This window comes from Haliotis rubra, unplaced genomic scaffold (genome assembly GCF_003918875.1).
Source record: "Haliotis rubra isolate DU_JTF1 unplaced genomic scaffold, ASM391887v1 Scf447, whole genome shotgun sequence".
Lineage (NCBI taxonomy): Eukaryota > Metazoa > Mollusca > Gastropoda > Lepetellida > Haliotidae > Haliotis > Haliotis rubra.
This window is the reverse complement of record NW_025767132.1, coordinates 71940-92101: the sequence shown is the minus strand read 5'-3', so window position 1 is coordinate 92101 and position 20162 is coordinate 71940. Positions and strand designations below refer to the sequence as shown.

At 41.9% G+C, this 20162-nt stretch overlaps 1 protein-coding gene across 2 annotated transcripts in view; it reads left to right on the top strand.

Annotated features, from left to right (window-relative positions):
• LOC124289710 (nuclear valosin-containing protein-like) overlaps positions 1-20162 on the top strand; it is a 66758-nt gene that overhangs the window by 453 nt on the left and 46143 nt on the right. The window contains exons 2-3 of one of the 2 annotated variants that reach the window (XM_046726340.1): positions 11152-11225; positions 11499-11548. In XM_046726340.1, coding sequence (XP_046582296.1) covers positions 11152-11225; positions 11499-11548 — 124 coding nt within the window. Of the gene's footprint in view, positions 1-11151; positions 11226-11498; positions 11549-20162 lie in introns of those variants that run through there. The other variant, XM_046726341.1, reaches the window with a different exon arrangement.

The following is a 20162-nucleotide window of genomic DNA, read 5'->3' as shown; positions in this document are numbered from 1 at the left end:
GGTGGCATACCCTTACCCTAAACCCTAACCCTAAGGTTCATAATGGGAGCAGCGAGGGCTGCGCCCGGTAAAGTGCATTCTAGCCCCTACTATTATTTAGAGTTCCTTGCGTACCCCGGGTACCCCCCACCTATTTTTAAAAAATAATAATACAAAGATATACAAGTAATGAAAAGTACCTTATAAAATAGGCGGGGGATACGTAAGGAACTCTCTCCGAATTTAGCGCCACAACTTCTTGTGAGGACAGTCTCAGTTGTAGGTCATGTGTCACTAAGACAAGCAACCAGTTTTGTGAGACTCCGTCGGATGCGAATCCGCAACCTGCAGATAGTTGGCCCGACAGCTAACCAACTGAGCTATGTTCACACTATAACACAAAGTGCAAATTTATCTAGTCGTTCCTGTACTGGCTGGCGACCAGTTATCGCTGCGTAACAGTTATCGCCACTTCCTCGTTATAGCGCATGCGCACATCTGATCGTGTCGATTTCGTTGTTTTTCCGAACGGCATTTTCCAAATGATCTTGAATATCCCAAAATATTTCCATGGTAAGTGAAGCAAAATTCAAATCAATCCCCAAAAGTTTGTTTTTCCTTAAAATTTTAATAGCGGGGTCGGGGGGATGTCATGTGATCCACATAGTGGGGGTGTAACTTTCATAAAAATCCTCAAAAGTTAGACCGACAAATAAACTTGTGTTTTTAATTACAAAGCAATATTTCTTATAGCTTTTTATTGAATTTCACATAAAAAAATGTGTCATATTTGGTAAATAACATGAACAATTCGAAAGTGGCGATAACTGATCCTGTTAGTTGTTGGCAAAGCACAATATGTACTACCGCGCTTCCTGTTGACCGCGTTATAGAAAAACACGATTGGCAACTGTAAACAAGCAGGATACATCGGTGAATAGCTAATCTTTCATCTAGAGAACTTTTAATTCATTAGGTTGAGAATCTACTGAGGAAATCGCGAAAAAACGCTGAAAAATGGCGATAACTGTTCGCCAGCCATTAACATTATGGAAATGAACGGAAAGCGTTAAATAGGTCACTGACAATTACCAAGGTTTTAGAAGACTTTGTTTCTTGTGATTTTAATCTATGGACAATAGATGCCTTTCCGTAATCTACAAGATACTGTGTTGTGTGGAATGGGCCGATGTGATACAAACTGAAAACAGTTGTTGAAATCAGGTGTCAGACATCAAATTCACGGTATGCATGAATGATGTGCTTTTAAAGGGCCACTGATCCCGAGCGATTGATGTTTCTCGCCAACAGTCTAATTATGAATCCAAGCTGCAGGCTGGTCGGTACCTGCTCACTCGACCGTGACGGGCACGGGGACTGGGCTACTGTCCACCTTGGTAGAATTTCTTCTGTATGACATTAGGAAGGGTGGAAGCCCGTTATTTGAAAATATCCCCGGTAGTTCTTGTCTTACTGTAATAAAGCATCCCAGCAGTGTAAACATTTTCAGATTTTCTAATGCCTGGATGGTATAATGACTGATCCAATTTCATACTAATTCTGTGTTTTTTACCTCGATATTCAATCATGTCATGTAAAAATATTATGTTTATTACCTATGGTATGATATTAAAAGCACACATTTGATGTTTTTGAATCTGTTAACTAAACAACCCCACCTTGCCATTTCTAGAAAAATCTAAAAATTTACTTAGGTAAATAGGTACGGTATATACAGTAAATGCGTATATGTATTTCTTAAGCAACAATGCAGTTCCATTTGTATCCTCAAAACAGTGTCAGCCTGTAAGTTTTTGTCAGGCAATCAAACTTGCATGCAATACAGCGATAACTACTCCCTTTCTGTAACTCGTGTTTGGTGGTAAACCTCCACGTTATTTGTCATCATTCACTTAATGGTCAGTTAAAGAATTTATAACAGGTATAATTAGTGGTAACACCACTCAGATTACCTGACAAAGGTTCCCATTTGGCATTTCACGTGTCTGGAGTAAATACTCAAGAATATAAATTAAGGTCTGATGTGGCAAATGTATTACATCTTATGTACTGTGTGCAGCCAGAGGGATTATCAGCTGAGTTACGAAAACAAACATCGATCAAAGGATTAATTGATAACACACTGATTGATTAATTGCTTTTTTCTTGCACAGTGGATTTGTCAAAAGGTAGTGTTTATGTAGCCTATGTAGATTTACTAATCTATACTGAATACACCCTGTCGCAAAGTGCCTGTGTAAAAACGTCCTCCCTTCAAAGGATTAACCGCCAATACTTTGATTGATTGCTCATTATTGGCCATCTAAATTACTTTGTTAAAGAATGGCGGACATCATGCAATTAGTTGCCAGGTGTGCTATCTTGGGTGACCAATCAGGCCTACCAAAGAAAACTTTCCCACTGTGCAGAAAAACGCAGAAAAGCGCACATTAATCGTGGAAATAGCAACATAAACACATTACCTCGCTACTGAAACAGTAAAACTGCAATCTAAAAACTATGAAACTGCAACATTTTCATAGCTTTCATAGTAATCAGCTTAACTTTGACCTCTACTGGCGCATGTGCATTACGATCCGGCTTCTTTCCACTTTCGAAAAGCAACCGCGAATCGCCTCGCAGAAAAAGAAAAAGTATTAAATATGTCGAAATAATCGCTGTCAGTTGTTTCATACAGATGGAAAGTAAACTAAACAAGTGTGCACACAAGTATCATGATGATAAATGACAAATAACACAACAGAAATACTTTAAAAGAAATGTAACTTTTGTCCAAGCTGGAAAATGTCAACATGCGGTCGAGACTTCCTCTTCCATGTGCGCATGCGAAAATCGGTTATGGGCTCCTCGCTTTATGATGCAGTGTTAGCGATTTAAAGTTGCCGCTTTCACTGTTTCAGTAGCGCAGGTATTATGTTTATGTTGCTATTTCCACGATTAATGTGGGCTTTTCTGCTTTTCTGCACAGTGGGAAAGTTTTCTTTGGTAGGCCTGATTACAATCATGTTATACATTCACAATAAGTATAAGCATATCATGTGCATTTTATTAGGTTTCAAAATGCATACAAATATAATAATAAACTAATGAGGATTATAAGACAAAATATAAGGACGTACATTGACTTCGTTACTTTTCAGTCCTAACATTTTTCACCACTGGCAGATGGTTGAACTTCAAAACGTTTTCATTTATTATCAAATTAATGAAGATGGAAATATCAAGTAATAAAGATTTAGTCTTTGTTGATCAATCTATACTTATACTATCAATAGCGCATGCGAGTAGCGCAGCATACGTCACGAACCAGTGAAGAATTATGTGATATCATCCGGGTACTCGCGAGAGAAAAACAATAACAAAATAACAACCAGTCCATGGAAATTGCTCTGGATCAGTGGCCCTTTAAAAAAATCACAGGGTGATTTTGTGACAAAAAAGTGTTGTAAAGAACATTGTAAAGATAATGTGGATTGTACTAAGGAATGAGGGAGCATGTCTTGTGACGGCAAGAGGGTGAGTTAGCCTTCGAATCATTACTGAACAAATGTAGCGTGTGAAAGTGGCTTAGTGCAAGTTCCAGGCCAATTTCCATTATCCCACATTTTCTACTTTAAACCATTTCATCGTGTACTTTCAACGTTGTTGTGTGAAAAAAGTATTAAAAGTGCGAAAGGATAAACAACGATTGACCAGTACACATGCATTACACCGGATACCTACCTACTAATTGGATTAGGTCCCTCACCTTAACCCTAAACTCTAAACCTAACCCCTCGAAATAATCCTAATAAATAGAATACATTGACCGAAGCGGTACAAACATGCCTGACATGTCCAGTAGGGATGTCACTATACATAAGTTTCATGAATCGATACGTATCACGATACCCATATCACGATTCGATACATATCACGATACCTATTTTCGCAGCATTATTGCGTAAATTTAGATCCATTTTGAACATTAATAATTTTTCCTTATCCTGACTCATGCTTATTGCTTAATGCTTATTGCTTGTCTTCTTCTTCTTGCGAACATAGTGGAACACATGTATCTCCCAATTGAAGTTCCCTTCAATTAAAAAATCACTCATTAGTACTCACCACGAGTTACCTCCCTTCCACAAGCGCGGGAACGAGGGCGCCACCTCCACCCATGTGCCTCACTCTCTCCTTCTTTGCCCAGTGAGCTGGACGTGAGAGCGCCTGTGTCTCCCAACACACTATATCCTTTATTTATATTTAGTTTAGTACCTCTTATATTCAGTTATAGAGGTGTAACTAGTATCCTTATTCAACTTGCATTGATTATTAGTCGTGTTTCTGCTGTTTTATTCACGGTTCACCGTGTTTGTTCAGCAGTTTACGTTAATGAGAATCTGCACAGGTTGTAAACTACGTTATTCCGCTACCGATCCACATTTAAAATGCCCTAGTTGCATTACTCCATGTTCTATTGTTTCTCGTTGTAAATTATGTATTAATTTACCAATTTCTGCCTTTGATAAATATTTATGTTCTGTTTTGAGACGGAAGGCAGATAAATCTCGCAAACAATCTTCAGTCATGGCTAATAGATCGGGAAGCTATTATACCCTGTCAACTGTTGACTGACGACCCGCCATCGGCTAGTAACCTGCCGGAGTTTCCCTCGGGGGATAAGCGTGGGACGCAGTCCGCTATGTCCAAGAAGCGACCTGCATCTCAAGACATTCCGTCTTCACAGTCTAAGACTAGGAAAACGTCCACATCATCTCAACGTATGCTTCGAACCCCCAGGTCCACAGCTTCGTCAAAAGGGAAATCTACGAAAGCTACAAATAATTTTGCCTCCGATATTCTACCTGTCTCAGAATTATGTTTATATGATGATGACATTCCGATTATCATTCCAGATGTACGTATAAGAAACGTCCAGTATCTGCTACCGTCACTACAGCGCAGATCAACACGCAACCAGAGATGCCTACGCTGACGCCTGAGTTTATGATTGAGGGTCCCGTCACCTTCACAGAGAGGCCACCCTCAACACCAGCGCAGACCGTCCCAGACGACCTGGTTAACCAAATCATGAGACTGATGGAGGACCGCTTCGGTTTACAGAGGCCCCAGAGCCACGGGCCCCAGAGCCCAACCCATAATAAGTCATACAGGGCCCCAGAGCCCGCCTTGGCTTTGGTTTTACGCGGGAGGGCCAGAGCCCACAAACGCTTCTCTGCCTCTGGGCTTACCCAGCCCAGAGCGATCACTTCAAGCAAAGGAAGTCCCAGGTCGCCTCCGCGAGCTAGAGCCTCTCCAGTTGCGAGGGACATCGCGAGAAGGAACGCCACGAGCCCACACCCTGTAGAACACAGAGGTCGTTCGCGAAGCAAGCGCTCATATGTCGATTTGGACACTGACTCGATACATTCGCGAAGGTCGCGAAGGCTAAGTGGCTCCATATCTACCTCGCCCAGAAGATTTAGAAGAGCTTCGCGAAGTCCCCAGCGTTCGCCAAGGATGTCTCCTGCAAGGTCTCCTTACACTAGCCACTCGTCAGTCCGTTCACCACAGTCCTCTCATAGATCTTCCTACAGATCTAGGACTCCGACATGTGACCCTATATCAGAGGAAGAAGGTATCATTTTCTCATTTGCTGAGATTAGATACTGGATGGTGAATGAGTTACAACTTGCTTCCCCATCGAAGAACGAGAATTCAACTCAGACTTACCTGATGAAGGATGATGATGTAGACAATATCACCTTACCTCCTATTGACCCGATTGCAGCGGTACCAGCTAATCTGGATACAGCCTGTTCCAAATCTTCAAAAGTCCAATCTACACATTTCCCGGTCTTCAATGCCAAGAAATTTGCTGGACACAATATGGACCCCTTTTTCAAGGCCCAGGATATTGATGACAACTTTAAATTAATCAGCGATGCCAAGTCCAGAAGTTACAAAGTAGACGATCGCAAGTTCTCTCAATTAGATACCATCGCCAGGAGAATGTTCTTTGGATTGAATAGATCTGGAACGATTAATGAAACTCTCATCACCAAGTTCAAGAATTCTACAGAGGAGGAAGATAGAATGATCTACTCAGCTCTACTCATGCAGAAAAGAGACCACCAATTTCTTACAGAGCACCTGTCAGTGCTTACTGAAACTACTACCATGGCTCGTCGGCAAGGCTTACTAGCCTCCTGCTCTTGGGATAAGCAATTTACAGAATCTCTATACACAGCTCCATGGTCATCGCCCTTACTGTTTGGTGGCAACATAGACAAGGTCTCCAAAGAAGTATCTAAAGACTCGAGAGGCTCTTATGATCAGATCCATGGATACCTTAGCTTAACGCCATTAAACAGTCAACACAGAGATACTCGGGCAAGTCTAAGTTTTTGGGGCTACAGAAAGCACGGGACAAGAAATTAGCTGCAGCTAAAGATCCCAAGGATTCTTTTCGTCGCCCATACAACAAATTTAGGGGAGGATCAGCTAGAGGCAGATCATCCAGAAATGCCCGTGGATTTAGACGATGAAATTCAGGTTCGGAACGACTGGAGTCTTCCACCCCCAGCCGTTCCAGTACAACCGTCTCAAGTGGGTGGATGCCTTCAGCTACACTGGGAAAACTGGGGAATACTACAAGATCCATATGTATCCAACATCCTACAGCATGGATATCTAATACAACTCAAGGCCAAGCCTCCGTTAACAGTCAACCCCACAGGGTTCAACGTTCAACCGGCACAACTACGTATGTTAAGAGAAACAGTACTTACTCTACTAAACAAACAGGCCTTAGAAGTTCTGGATCAACGAAACATCGATCCAGGTTTCTACTCCCCAGTTTTCCTAGTGCCGAAGAAAAATTCCAAGGAGAAGTTTCGTCTCATATACAACATGAGCATCTTCAACAGAGAATATCTATGCAAACCACCAACGTTTCGCATGATACACTTACCGCAACTTCGCATTTAATTCGGTCCCAAAGATTACATGGCCAGCATAGATTTGCAAGACGATATCTACACATTCGATTCATCCCAACTCAAGGAAATATCTAAGATTTATCCTAGACGGGAAACATTACCAATGGAAGGTTCTTCCCTTCGGAATCACATCTGCCCCTTGGGTATTCACAAGAGTGACCAAGCCTATTGTCTCATACCTACATCGTCAAGGTCTTCGCAGCGCTTTTTACCTAGACGACGGTATACAAGTGGATCCAGATCCACAGCGTCTCAGACTACAGCTGAACTTTATAATCAAGCTACTAACACAATTAGGATGGTTAGTAAATCTACTCAAGTCGGACCTAGAACCAACGCAGGATCTGCAATTTCTAGGTATACGATTTCTAACAGCTCAGAATCGTATTGTTGTCCCGGAGGACAGATGGATCAAGATCCAACAACTTATTCCTCAAGCCCTACTCTCTCCGCTACCACTCACGACAGTGGCAGAGCCTATTGGGACTACTCACATCAGCTCAAGACTTGACAGTCAGAGGCAGGCTTCAATTACGTCCGTTACAAGTCCTCATCAATGCTCATCTCGAGGACCCTCTACCATTCAGTCTACCAGATTATGTCAAACCACATCTACTCTGGTGGACCAAGAGATTGAATGTTTGCATGGCGCCTCCTTAGTAGAGCCGAATCGAACACACATCTCTCTCACGTGACGCGCCACTACAAGGTTGGGGAGCCCACCTTGCTGGCAGGACAGCGCCAGGCCTATGGAGCAATCAAGAGAGCAAATGTCACATAAATCTGCTAGAGATGCAAGCAGTCATAAACGCCATAAGTCACTGGAGCAACATACTACAGAACGCTTCAGTTGATGGTTCACACAGACAATTCAACAGTGGCGCTTTTATGTGAACAAACAAGGTTCAACAAGGTCACAGAACCTACTGACTCGATGTTTCAGACTGTTCGATTTAATCGACAATCTAAACATACACGCCAGAGCTTGCCACATTCCAGGAGCAAAGAATGTATTAGCAGATGCTCTCGCCACACCAACCGTCGCCCGACAGAATGGATGCTCCACACAGAGATATTCAATCAAATAATCTTGGAAATAGGATCTCCACTGATAGACCTATTCGCCACTGATTCAACAAGCAACTGACAACATTCGTGTATTCGCAGTGCCAGACCCACTAGCATGAGCAACGGACGCACTAAGCATATCGTGGGAGAGACTCAACGCGTACGCTTTCCCGCCTCCAGCGTTGATCCCACAAGTCTTACAGAAAATTAGTCAAACGCAGAGCCTCCATCTGATTTTAGTTGCGCCCTACTGGCCAGCGAGAACTTGGTTTCCAGATCTCATTCAAGTAATGGGAAAACCAATTCTTCAGCTCCCACAACGTGCCAATCTATTTATACATCCGCACACCAAACTAGTGCACGAAACACCAGAAGCATTCCAACTTCACGTATGGATTGTATCAAGGCATGTCTGAATAAGAGAGGTTATTCTGCCAGAGCTGCTAAAGCGGTCACGCTTTGCACTACGTAACTCAACTCGTGAACTTGTACGATGACAAATGGCACAGTTTTGTCAATTACGCTGCTAAGAAAGGATTTACAGCCAGATATGCTACACATCCTCAAGTGGCAGATTTCTTATGTTATCTACGGCAAACTAAGAATCTAAAAGGCTCAACCTTGTCCACTTATCTTGCAGCTATAAGTTCTGTCATAACTATGCTTAACGGGCCAAGTTAACAAAAACACCAGAGTTACTCGCTTTGTTACGCTGCTCCGATTGGAGGATCAGAAACGGAAGTTTCACGCCCAGCCTGGGATCTAAATATAGTGCTCCAACACCTCACTAGTGAGGCTTATGAACCATTGCTATCTACATCGTTTGAATCACTGACCCAGAAAACCTTATTCCTGTTAGCACTAGCTACGGCCGCCAGGATGTCAGAGATTCACGCATTGGATTACGAGAGAACACGGTTTGATGATATTCATAACATCGCTCATCTGGGACTTCGCTGGGATTTTATAGCGAAAAACCAACTGCCAGGTCAACCAGACGATTATTCCACGTCCCAGCTCTCTCATCCATACTTGGACCGCATGATACGATGGATCTATCACTATGCCCAGTGAGAGCACTGAAAATATATCTCCAACGATCCAAACAGAGCAGAGGGAAATTCAAGAGATTATTTATCCCTATATCTACAGCTACGCAGACGGAAGTCTCACATACTACACGATCTCTATCTGATCAGAACTGTCATACTACGTGCCTACAAGGCTGAAGGACTCCTCGACCCTCCAAGAGCTTCTAATCCTCACTCTAAATTAGAGCTAGCCTCAACTCGCCTACATGGGAATTGCTCGCTGAATACCATAATGGAGGGATGTTTCTGGAGATCCGATATAGTGTTTGCCAACCACTATCTGAGAGATATCACCACCGAGGACGCCTCAGGTATCCACCTTTTCGGTCCCCATGGTCCTCGCCAACAGTTGACAGTTCCACGGAGAAGATAAGTCTATCTTACAGATTTTATACTTATCTGATAACAGTACTAATAGCTACATGCTATCTATATATTTTGCTTAAGTTTAATTTATTATCTTAAGCTCAGTACTATGGTTTTTTATATCATACTACATATAAGCTTACAACTCCTAGGAGTTTTGCTACTATATATATGTTCAGCTTAAGTTTCATCAATCCTTAAGCTCAGTCATATGGTCATATTCATAAATGTATTAGCTAACAAACTCTAAGGAGTTGGTTACTATTATACCGCTTAAGTTATAATTATATCTTAAGCACAGTACTATACTATTATAGCTTAAATATATGCATATCTTAAGCTTAATACTTTGGTTAATTTATAAAAGTATCCACTATAAACTCACAGAAGTTTATACTATCACATTAATAGCTTCAGCTTACATTAATGTTGTATATACTTTTATCATATTCAATAAATTGTAATAACCTTTATATGGCAGCTGATAAGTTAAACAGCAGGAATTCATCAGTTCAGTGCCTTTATGAAGTTCCCATAGGGTTATTACAATCATCACAGTTCAAATCACTAATTATTAAAATCCAAAGTATATATATTCCCACCTCCTTTTCCGTCGGATTCTACAAGCAATAAGCATAAGTCAGGATAAGGAAAAATATGACATTTTTAGAGTAAAATTAATATTTTATACTTATCCTGACTCATGAGGTAAGCCCTCCCGTCCTCCCCACTTAACACTTTGGATTTCTTCGGAAAAATAAAGTGTCGGGCTCGAAAGAAAAGGAGAGAGTGAGGCACATGGGTTCAGGTGGCGCCATCGTTCCCGCGCTTGTGGAACGGAGGTAACTCGTGGTGAGTACTAATTAGTGATTTTTTAATTGAAGGGAACTTCAATTTGGAGATACACGTGTTCCACTATGTTCGCAAGAAGAAGAAGACAAGCAATAAGCATGAGTCAGGATAAGTATAAAATATTAATTTTACTCTAAAAATTTCATTTTCATATTTTATAATTGTCGATAATTGTATCGTCTTAGAAAAAGTATCGATACATCAATACGTCGATGTATCGTGGCATCCCTAGTGTTCAGTGTAATGCATTCTTACAGCATCAAAAAATAAAACATAATAACTCCATTCCTGTGTAATGATACAAATTACTCATTGAAAATATATATATATGTATTAGTTCCCATTTCTAATTCATTTAGTCCTAAAGATTATGTTGAAAGTGAAATATGAAATATATTTTAAATAAAAGTGCTTTCTTAAACTGGCGCTTGCTCTAAAATGTGCTGCCACAGTACATGTTTAGCACACAAACTCCCTACCTTGCTTGGCTTTCTCAATAACAATGCGTATAGGGACGACAGAACACTGAGAGGAGCTTAGGCACACTCGATAACCCAGCAGCAGTCTGACGTCAAAGAGCATTGTTTTTGTTAACGATATTTCACAAAATACGTCATAAGGTATGTAATTTGTAAAGTTGTGGTGCTGAATTCTAAAGGTAGGCCCAAGTTTAGATAATATCAACGTTGTCTATAGAGCCCTTCATTGATCACAAAGTAATTTATCAGTAGAATTTTCCATGTCATGTTATCAATTATTATGTGAAATATAATCCCCTTTTCTGATTTCAGTACATGAAAGCTAACAGCAACAGAAAATATCTCAGTGTTTCATCCATATCTGAAGATTTGCAGCGACAGTATAGGTAAATAGCAAATATTAGGCCATTTAGTCTGATGAAATGCATTTTGCTCTACCACCATGTAGAGTGTAATGGAGTGCACTTTTGCCCAGAAATATCATCGTTAAAGCTCACAGATGCTTAAGTTAGTTTATGATTATGTATAAATCTGTAAAATGAAAAAGATCTCATTACAGAGGATAACATCAGGTTAGTAGTGAAGTACCACATCCACCACCATATGTTTGCATGTTATATGTGACAGTTTTTTTAAAGATGATTATTTTTATTCTCCAGTGAATACTCTCGAAAGAAGAAGAATGCTTTTCAGAAAATGGTTGATAAAGGTAAGTGTTGTCAGATACAGGACATTTTCGATAAATATGACAATAATAGTGCAGGAAATTGCCGAAATTTCTTAATATTAAAGTTTTTCAAAAGTGTTACTAAAATAGATTCCTAAGTTTTTCTTATGGTATTAGCAAAAAATTAATTGAAAAGGAATGTCTAATGATTTTTCACAATTGTCACCTATACAAACACCTCCACTAAAAGAATTTTCTTGTGTATCAAGCATCAGTAAATATGGTAAAAACATGACTGGTGATAGGAGTTTTGTTATTTTTCCTTATCCTGACTCATACTTATTGCTTACCTCCTTTCCCTCCGAAGCTTGAGTGGAAACCGCTGTCCTAATGTTCGCAAGAACAGTCAAAACTTTACTCACCCCTATAGGGCCCCTTGCCTCTTCCCGCCACTGCGTCCCATGACCACGCCATATTGTCACTCTCTCCTCCATCGCCCAGCTAGATGGTTGGGCTCACACCTCGGGTCCCTTCTACGGCCGTATACTCTATTAATTTAGGCCAAAATCTCAAATTTTTGTTGTAGATGGTCTTTCATATCTTTTGGCAATCAGAACAATGTATTTGTAGTGAATTTACATTGTTAATTTCTGGATTTTCTCACTTTGTTTGCAGACATGCTGTGACATATGCGATCTTGTCAACAATGCAGATACCAGTTGTCCCTTCTTGATACCCTGTGTACCCTTCTTGTACTTCTATGCCATGTACCACTATTTCACGATGTATACATTGTGCACAATTGTCAGAATATTTATTCAATAAATATATTTTGTCTTGTTTACGTAAGAAGATGGACAAGAAGAAGCATGAGAAAGCGGTGGCAGACAAGGGTAAGATGCAGCCTGCAGAACATGAGTTAACCCCGTTATTATCTTCTGGGGATGAGGGAAATCCCTTAGTACATACTTCACATTCACCACTGGATTTCATCACAAAGGATTTACCAGTTTCTGCCTCTCACAAGGAGGTAGTATCACAGCCCCATGTAAAGAGGAAAACTCCTGAGACGGGGTCTGATTTGCAAAAGCTGGCAAGATTGAATGAAGAGGACGTTCCAGAGAAATCGTCCTCAAAGTCATTATAATCATTATATACGTCGAAATTAGGGCTGCACGGTATTACCCATATACTGGTAAACCGCAACACGACATTTTAACAATTACGTACCACGATACATTTAGGATGTACCGGTATACCGACAAAGATTTATTTGTTCAATTTTAATCCATTCAACACCGCAGGAAAGACTTCCGCCCGTATACCCCCTAAATGTTAATGGTGAGGAAAAAGATACATATGTATATTCAGGTAATATGGGTGGTGGTGGTGGGTGGGGATTGGGTGGAAGTCTTTTCAAATGATTGGCAACGGGTCCACTTAAAAATTGTCAAAGAGCAAATTATCGATGTTTCGAGCAAATCATTAAAATTGAAGAAACTAATGAATAAAATCTACAGTTTTCATAAAAGTTGTCAAACGTACATCTAAGTTACTATTTCCATAATTTTTTCTTATCCTGACTCATGATCTTTTGCTTATCTCCCTTTTCTTTTCGAATGGTAGTGGAAACACTTGAATCCCTTGAAGTTTCCGAAGCGGACGTAAAAATACACTCACCCACGAGTTACCTCCCTTTTGCCTTTTTCCCGCGCAAACAGTCATGTGACCAGCCTTACTTGTCACTCTCTCCCTTTTTGCCCAAGTGGATGGTTCGGCGAGCACTGGAGTCCCATATACGGCATTATATCCTTTTTATTTAGATCCTATTCTTCAAAATTATGCTGTGTATGGATTTGGCAATAACTACTTTGTATTATATGTAAAAAATTTGTGAAAATTATTTGTATTTGTGTCATAATTTCATCGTTATGTAACTTTGTTTATATTTCATGAAATCTTGCAGTGTTTGCTGGCACAGGTTATCCCTGGCTGATCCTCACCCCCAATGCCCCTCGTGCATAAAACCATGTTCTTCCAGCTTGCACTGTACTTATTGTGTTGATTTATCAAATCTACAATTTAATCAATATTTGTCTTATATCTATAGACGTGCCATGGATTGGGTGAGGAAGTCATCTCAAGTCACGGCTGATAAAACAGGAGATCAGCCTGCAAACCGTATGTTGCTTGCTACTGCTGAAATTCATAATACTGGTGCTATGTTGAGTACGTTGCAGGGGCAGTCTGCTGGTACGGGGGCTAAGAAGAGATCGGCTACAACGCAGTTGACTCGGACTCAAGCTAAGAAAAAGACGTCATCCTCTTCTACATCGCAGAAGAAAGCATCTGTTGCCAGATCTGAGGGTAAATCTACGCGGGCTAGTAAGTCAATGCATCAGAAATCCTTCAACGATCAGCAACTCAATTGACGTCTACAACTACTAGATCGTCTCCTGCAATGGTCACAGCAGGACAGCTGTTTGACGAACTACCACCTACCTCTCAACGCAGTGAAGTCGAGGCACACAACTCATCAGCGTTCACGAACACTTCTTCTACACCGCAGCAGCTTCAACCAATGCAGAACTTTGACCCGGGCGAATTTATGAGACAATTCACCAACCAGATGATGACCGTGATGGAACACAGGTTTGAGGAAGAAGCGAAGGCTCGGTGAAGCCTCTCATCTACCGAAACCACGCGCAAACCTACGGACCTGCGCGAACCTACTCCTCAGAGAACTATGTCTCAAGACTATGTTGGCGAACGTACACCTTTACGAAGGTCTCCACTGTCGGACGACTCTGTCATCTTGGAGGAGGATAGAAGACATGAGATGCCTACTCATCATTCTACATCTGCGAACCCTCAACATTCGAGAACATCAAAGGATCCATCTCCTACACCTAGCCACTCTAGATCGAGATCGAGACGGACGTTCGCTAAGAGAAAGCTCACATCACAGAGGTATGCGAAAGGATACATCTAGCGACAGACGTTCGCGAAGAGAAAGCTCACATCACAGAGGTTCGCGAACAGATGAATCTACAGATAGAGGTTCGCGAAGAGAGGACTCTCAAGATAGACGTTCGCGTAGGTAGGAATCTGCAGACAGAGGTTCGTCAAAGGATGATGAAGGTTCGACAAGGGATACAGTTTCGCAGATGGATGATACGCGGAGGCCTAGCGCTAATAATCAGGAGACACTGAATGAGCAAGTGGACTTCATCTTCCCAGACGCAGAGGTTACAGATTGTATTGCCAACGGGTTGAACTTGGAGTCTCCTTCTAAGGATAAAGATGAAATCTACACTTATATGATGCGTAACGACGACTTTGACTCCGTCACTATCCCTCCGATTGAACCTATATCCAGGGTACCCTCCAACCTTCGCACAGCTTTCGCGAAAGCATCCAAGTACCAGAGTCAGCATCTGCCATCATTTAATGTGAAGAGATTCCCTCTACATCATATGGATCCATTTACAAAGGCACCTGAATGGGATGATAACATAAAATTAGTCATTGACTCCCGGAACAAGATGTATAAAGTAGAAGATAAAAAGTTATCTCAACTTGATACTGCTACAAGGAGATCCTTCTTCGGGTTGGCCAGGTCCAGAGCTATCAATGAAGCATTGCTCAATAAATTCCAGAATTCAAGTTCAGAAGAGGACAGAATGATATATTCGGCACTCATAACTCAGAAGAAGGACCAATACTTTTTATCGGACCAGCTGGCATCTATATCTGCAGGTCTCACTTTACTACGCAGACAAGGGCTTCTTGCATCCTGTTCATGGAGGGACAGATTCACCCAACCGCTACTGAGAGCTCCATGGGAGGCGCCTACTTTCTTTGGAGGACAAATAGACGAGGCAGCTAAGGAAGCTACGCACGACTCTAGAGAAGTGATGATGATAAAATCCATAGATACTCTGGCCAATGTCATCCGTCATACTTCTGCAAAAGTATAACAGCAAGTCCAAATATTCCGGCATACAGAAGGCAAAGGAGAAGAAGTACTCCAGCTTCAGAGGCGGCAAAGGATCTTTTCGTCACCCATCCGGAAATTACAGAGGAAACTCAGGGAGAGCTCACACTCCCAGAGGATCCAGAGGAACTAGACGTTGATATCAGGGTTCTGAACGACTGGAGTCTTCCACCCCCAGCCGTTCCTGTAAAATCATCGACAGTGGGTGGACGTCTACAAAGGTACTGGAAAAATTGGGGAATACTAGAGGACGACTACGTCTCCCAAGTACTACGAGAAGGATACAGAGTACACCTCAAGGCCACACCTCCGCTAACCCTCAGCCCGATGGTCTTCGACTATGCAGAGGAGCGGGCAGACAAACTACAAGAAGCCATCAACTCACTACGGTAGAGGCGGTAGAGATAATAGATCAGCATCATCTCACTCCAGGCTTCTACTCCCCAATATTTCTAGTACCCAAGAAGAACTCCAAGGAGAAGTTCAGACTGATTTACAACATGCTCAAATTCAACAAAGACTATCTACTGAAACCAGACAGGTTCAGAATAATCCACCTACCTCAACTCAGACTACTCGTCAGTCAAGCAGATTACATGGCCAGCATAGACCTGCAGGATGCGTACCTACACATTCCCATACATCCGGAATCAAGAAAGTATTTACGATTCCTATTCGGAGGGCATCACTTCCAATGGAACGTCCTACCGTTTGGAATATCTTCGGCTCCGTGGCTATTCACACGAGTAACCAAGCCTATAGTCACATATCTACATTATCGAGGTCTACACAATTCTACTTGGACGACGGATTCAGGTTCACCAAAATGCCAGTCAACTCAGACTACAGCTGAACTTCAACTCAACTAGGATGGCTGGCGAACCTAATGAATTCAGAGTTGGTACCAAAACAAGATCTGCAATTTCTGGGGATAAGGTTTATCACAACACAGAATCGTATTGTTGTCCAAGAAGATCGTTGGGTCAAGATACAAACCATGATTCAACTAGCAGTCATCTCTCCGTAAACACTATGATCATGGCAAGTTCTACTCGGTCTACTAACCTCGGCGCAGGACTTGACTCGCACAGGAAGGTTACAACTAAGACCACTGCAACGGTTCCTGACAAAACATCTAGACAGCGTCGACCCAATCTTGGTGCCAGACAACCTCAAGAGGTATCTACTGTGGTGGACACGCAGGTCGAATGTTTGCGGAGGGACCGATTTACAAGAACCGGCCTTCGACAAACATCTGTACGCAGACGCTTTGATACAAGGCTGGGGTGCGCATCTCAACAATCAAGTTGCATCAGGAAGGTGGTCCAAAATAAAGCAGCATCTTCACATCAATCTGCTGGAGATGAAAGCCATCATCAACGCCTTACAACTATGGTCGAGCTCGCTGAACAACAAAGTGCTGATGGTCCATAATTCGGCAAGGATCCACAAGGTCTCCAAGCCTGCTACAGCTCACATTCCAGTTGTTCCACATCACAGAGGAAGCAAACATCTGGATAAAGGCGTGTCACATACCCGGAGCCAAGAACGTGCTTGCAGACGCTCTCTCCCAACCACTGCACCCGTCACCTACGGAATGGATGCTCCATCCAGAAGCGTTCCGGCTCGTAATAAGGGAAATAGGATCCCCTTGCATAGACCTGTTTGCCACGAAGTTCAACAAACAACTACAGACGTTTGTCTAACCAGTTCCAGATCCTCAAGCCTGGGCAACAGATGCACTGAGCATATCTTGGGAAGGACTAAACGCTTACGCGTTTCCACCCCCGATATTACTACCGGAAGTACTGATGAAGATCAAACAGACACAGGCGCTACAACTGACTTTGGTCGCACCATACTGGCCAGCGAGAGTATGGTTCCTAGACCTAATATCTCGGAAGTCCAACAATCATGTTACCAGATTGGCCGAACCTACTCATACATCAGCACACCAAGCAAATCCACAGGAACCTGACAGTGTTCCAGTTACACGTGTGGACCATATCTAAACATGTTTGAAGAAAAGAGGATTCTCCGCCAGGGCAGCCAAGGCAGTAACGCTAGCGTTACGCAGATCTACTCGTAAACTGTATGATGACAAATGGCAGAAGTTTGAGACTTATGCAAGGCGGAAAGGCTTCATTGCGATGAAAACTACTCATCCTCAAGTGGCGGAATACCTGTGTCATCTTAGACAGACCAGACATCTGAAAGGTTCGGCATTATCTACATACCTCGCCGCCATCAGTATAGTCATTACCATGAAAACAGGCATCAAGTTGACGAAAATACCAAAATTACTTGCTCTGCTGAGATCTTTTAAACTGGAGGACCAGAAAAAGAAGTTCAGAGCTCCGGCCTGGGATCTGAATGTAATTCTACGTCATCTTGCGAGTGATGCCTACGAACCTCTAGATCAGACTACCTTCGAGTTGCTGACACAGAAGACTCTGTTCCTGCTTGCGCTAGCCACGGCAGCTCGAATATAAGAGATACATGCACTGGACTTTGGTCGAACCAGATTCGACACGGGGCAACATGCTGCAGTTCATCTAGGACTTAGATGGGACTTCATTGCCAAGAACCAACTACCTGGTCAGCCAGATAGACAGTTCCACGTACCAGCGCGCTATCTACAATCTCGGACCAGAGGATATAGAGGACTTATCCTTGTGTCCGGTCAGAGCCCTGAAGATATATCTTCAAAAGACTAAGACAAGGAGACGAAAATTCAAGCACCTGTTCATCCCATTATCCACAGAGACATCAGCAGAAGTCTCAAGAATGACGATATCGTTCTGGATGAGCAGAAGGACTACAACCTCCTAGAGCTTCCAACCCACATGAAGTCAGAGCACTGGCGTCAACACTGGCTCTGCATGGAAATTGCTCTATATCTGCTATTATGGAGGGCTGCTTTTGGAAGTCGGACACAGTGTTTGCCAACCACTACCTCCGAGACATAGCCACTGAAGACATCTCAGGCATTCACCAATTTGGGCCTCTCGTTGTAGCACAGCAACTAACGGTTCCTCAAAGGCGCGCTGAGTTGGAAAATCTCACCCTTTATCATGTTGACTTGTTGATAACTTTTACTAAGGAAAAGTATTAGTTTGAAAGTCCATGCGCACAGTCTAGGACAGGCTAGCATGAGTGATTAAAGATCCTGTACGGGTAAAGATCTTACCCGTACGTGAAGGGGTCGCAACTCATTTATGATCTTATCATAATCTATGGGTTGTTATAAGATATCTAGTAATAAGAAGATACTAGTTTATCTGTAGCCACAAGAAAGTGGTCCCCTCGAGTTATAACGGAAGTTGGAAGAATAGGATCACAGAAATGCTGTTTCGCAGTTCCCAGGGGTGGGGGGTGTACTGGACGTATCTAAGGACAGCTGTTGAATCCAGGAAGTGGCTTGGCCCACCACCAATCCGTCAGATTCTATAAGCAGAAGATCATGAGTCAGGATAAGAAAAAAATATGTAATTTTTTAAGTAAAATTGATATTTTTATACTTATCCTGACTCATGAGGTCAAACCCTCCCAACCTCCCCGCTGGAAACACTTCGGATTTCACAGCAGATCAAAGTGCATGGGCAGAAAATCAAGAGAGTGTGACAAGTAAGGCTGGTCACATGACTGTTTACGCGGGAAAAGGGCAAAAGGGAGGTAACTCGTGGGTGAGTGTATTTTTACGGCCGCTTCGGGAACTTCAAGGGATTCAATTGTTTCCACTACCATTCGAAAAGAAAAGGGAGATAAGCAAAAGATCATGAGTCAGGATAAGCATAAAAATATATATTTTACTTGAAAATTACATTTTTCGTGCGATCATGTTATGCAAGTCAAGTGACATCTCGGCTTTCGTCACCTCGATCTTCATGCTCCGACACAATGTTTAATGTCAAACAAATTGCATAAAGAATATTCGTCACAGGTCACCACCTAGCACGATGCGTCCAATATGTTCCATAATTTATGTAGTTATGGCGATTTCCTGCTTAACACGTTCAGAATAGCATCATTGTACCCAAAACTTTTGTCTAAATGATTATGAGGACGGTATCCATTGCTGTAATATGATTGGCTGCCTTAGGTTATGTGCATGATTTTTACCAATCACAAACCTTATAACAGACTGTGGAGAAAAGGCGTCATTAGGAACCAATCTTTATGCAATAAGATAGCTTTTCCTATTAGCTCCTGGTAAGGTTACTGTGATCTTATTGATGATCAGAGCATTTGAACGATACCCGCCATCAAATGAATCTTTTTGAGTGTTATTCATACGGAACTTCAAAAACGGAGGCATTTCCCAATGTTGTGTCATGTTACCAGGTGAAAAGCCAAGTCTATTGGGAAATAGGCGATCACACATATTATTTAATTAATCTTTAGATAATAATTTTCTGATTACGTAAAAATGAAAATATGAAAGAAACAGGTAAGAGGATATTATGACATCTCACAAATGAATTAAAATAGGGGGAGTTTTCATCTCCTTCCTGGTTTAACTGGACATTATATGTGTGTAAACTTGTATTTTTATTAGAAATATTTGAGTTGAAGTTGTATTATTTGAATAATATGTTTAAAATACCTTTGGTATTTATCAACAGTTGGATTAGACCTAAAAATTTAAATGGTTTATGA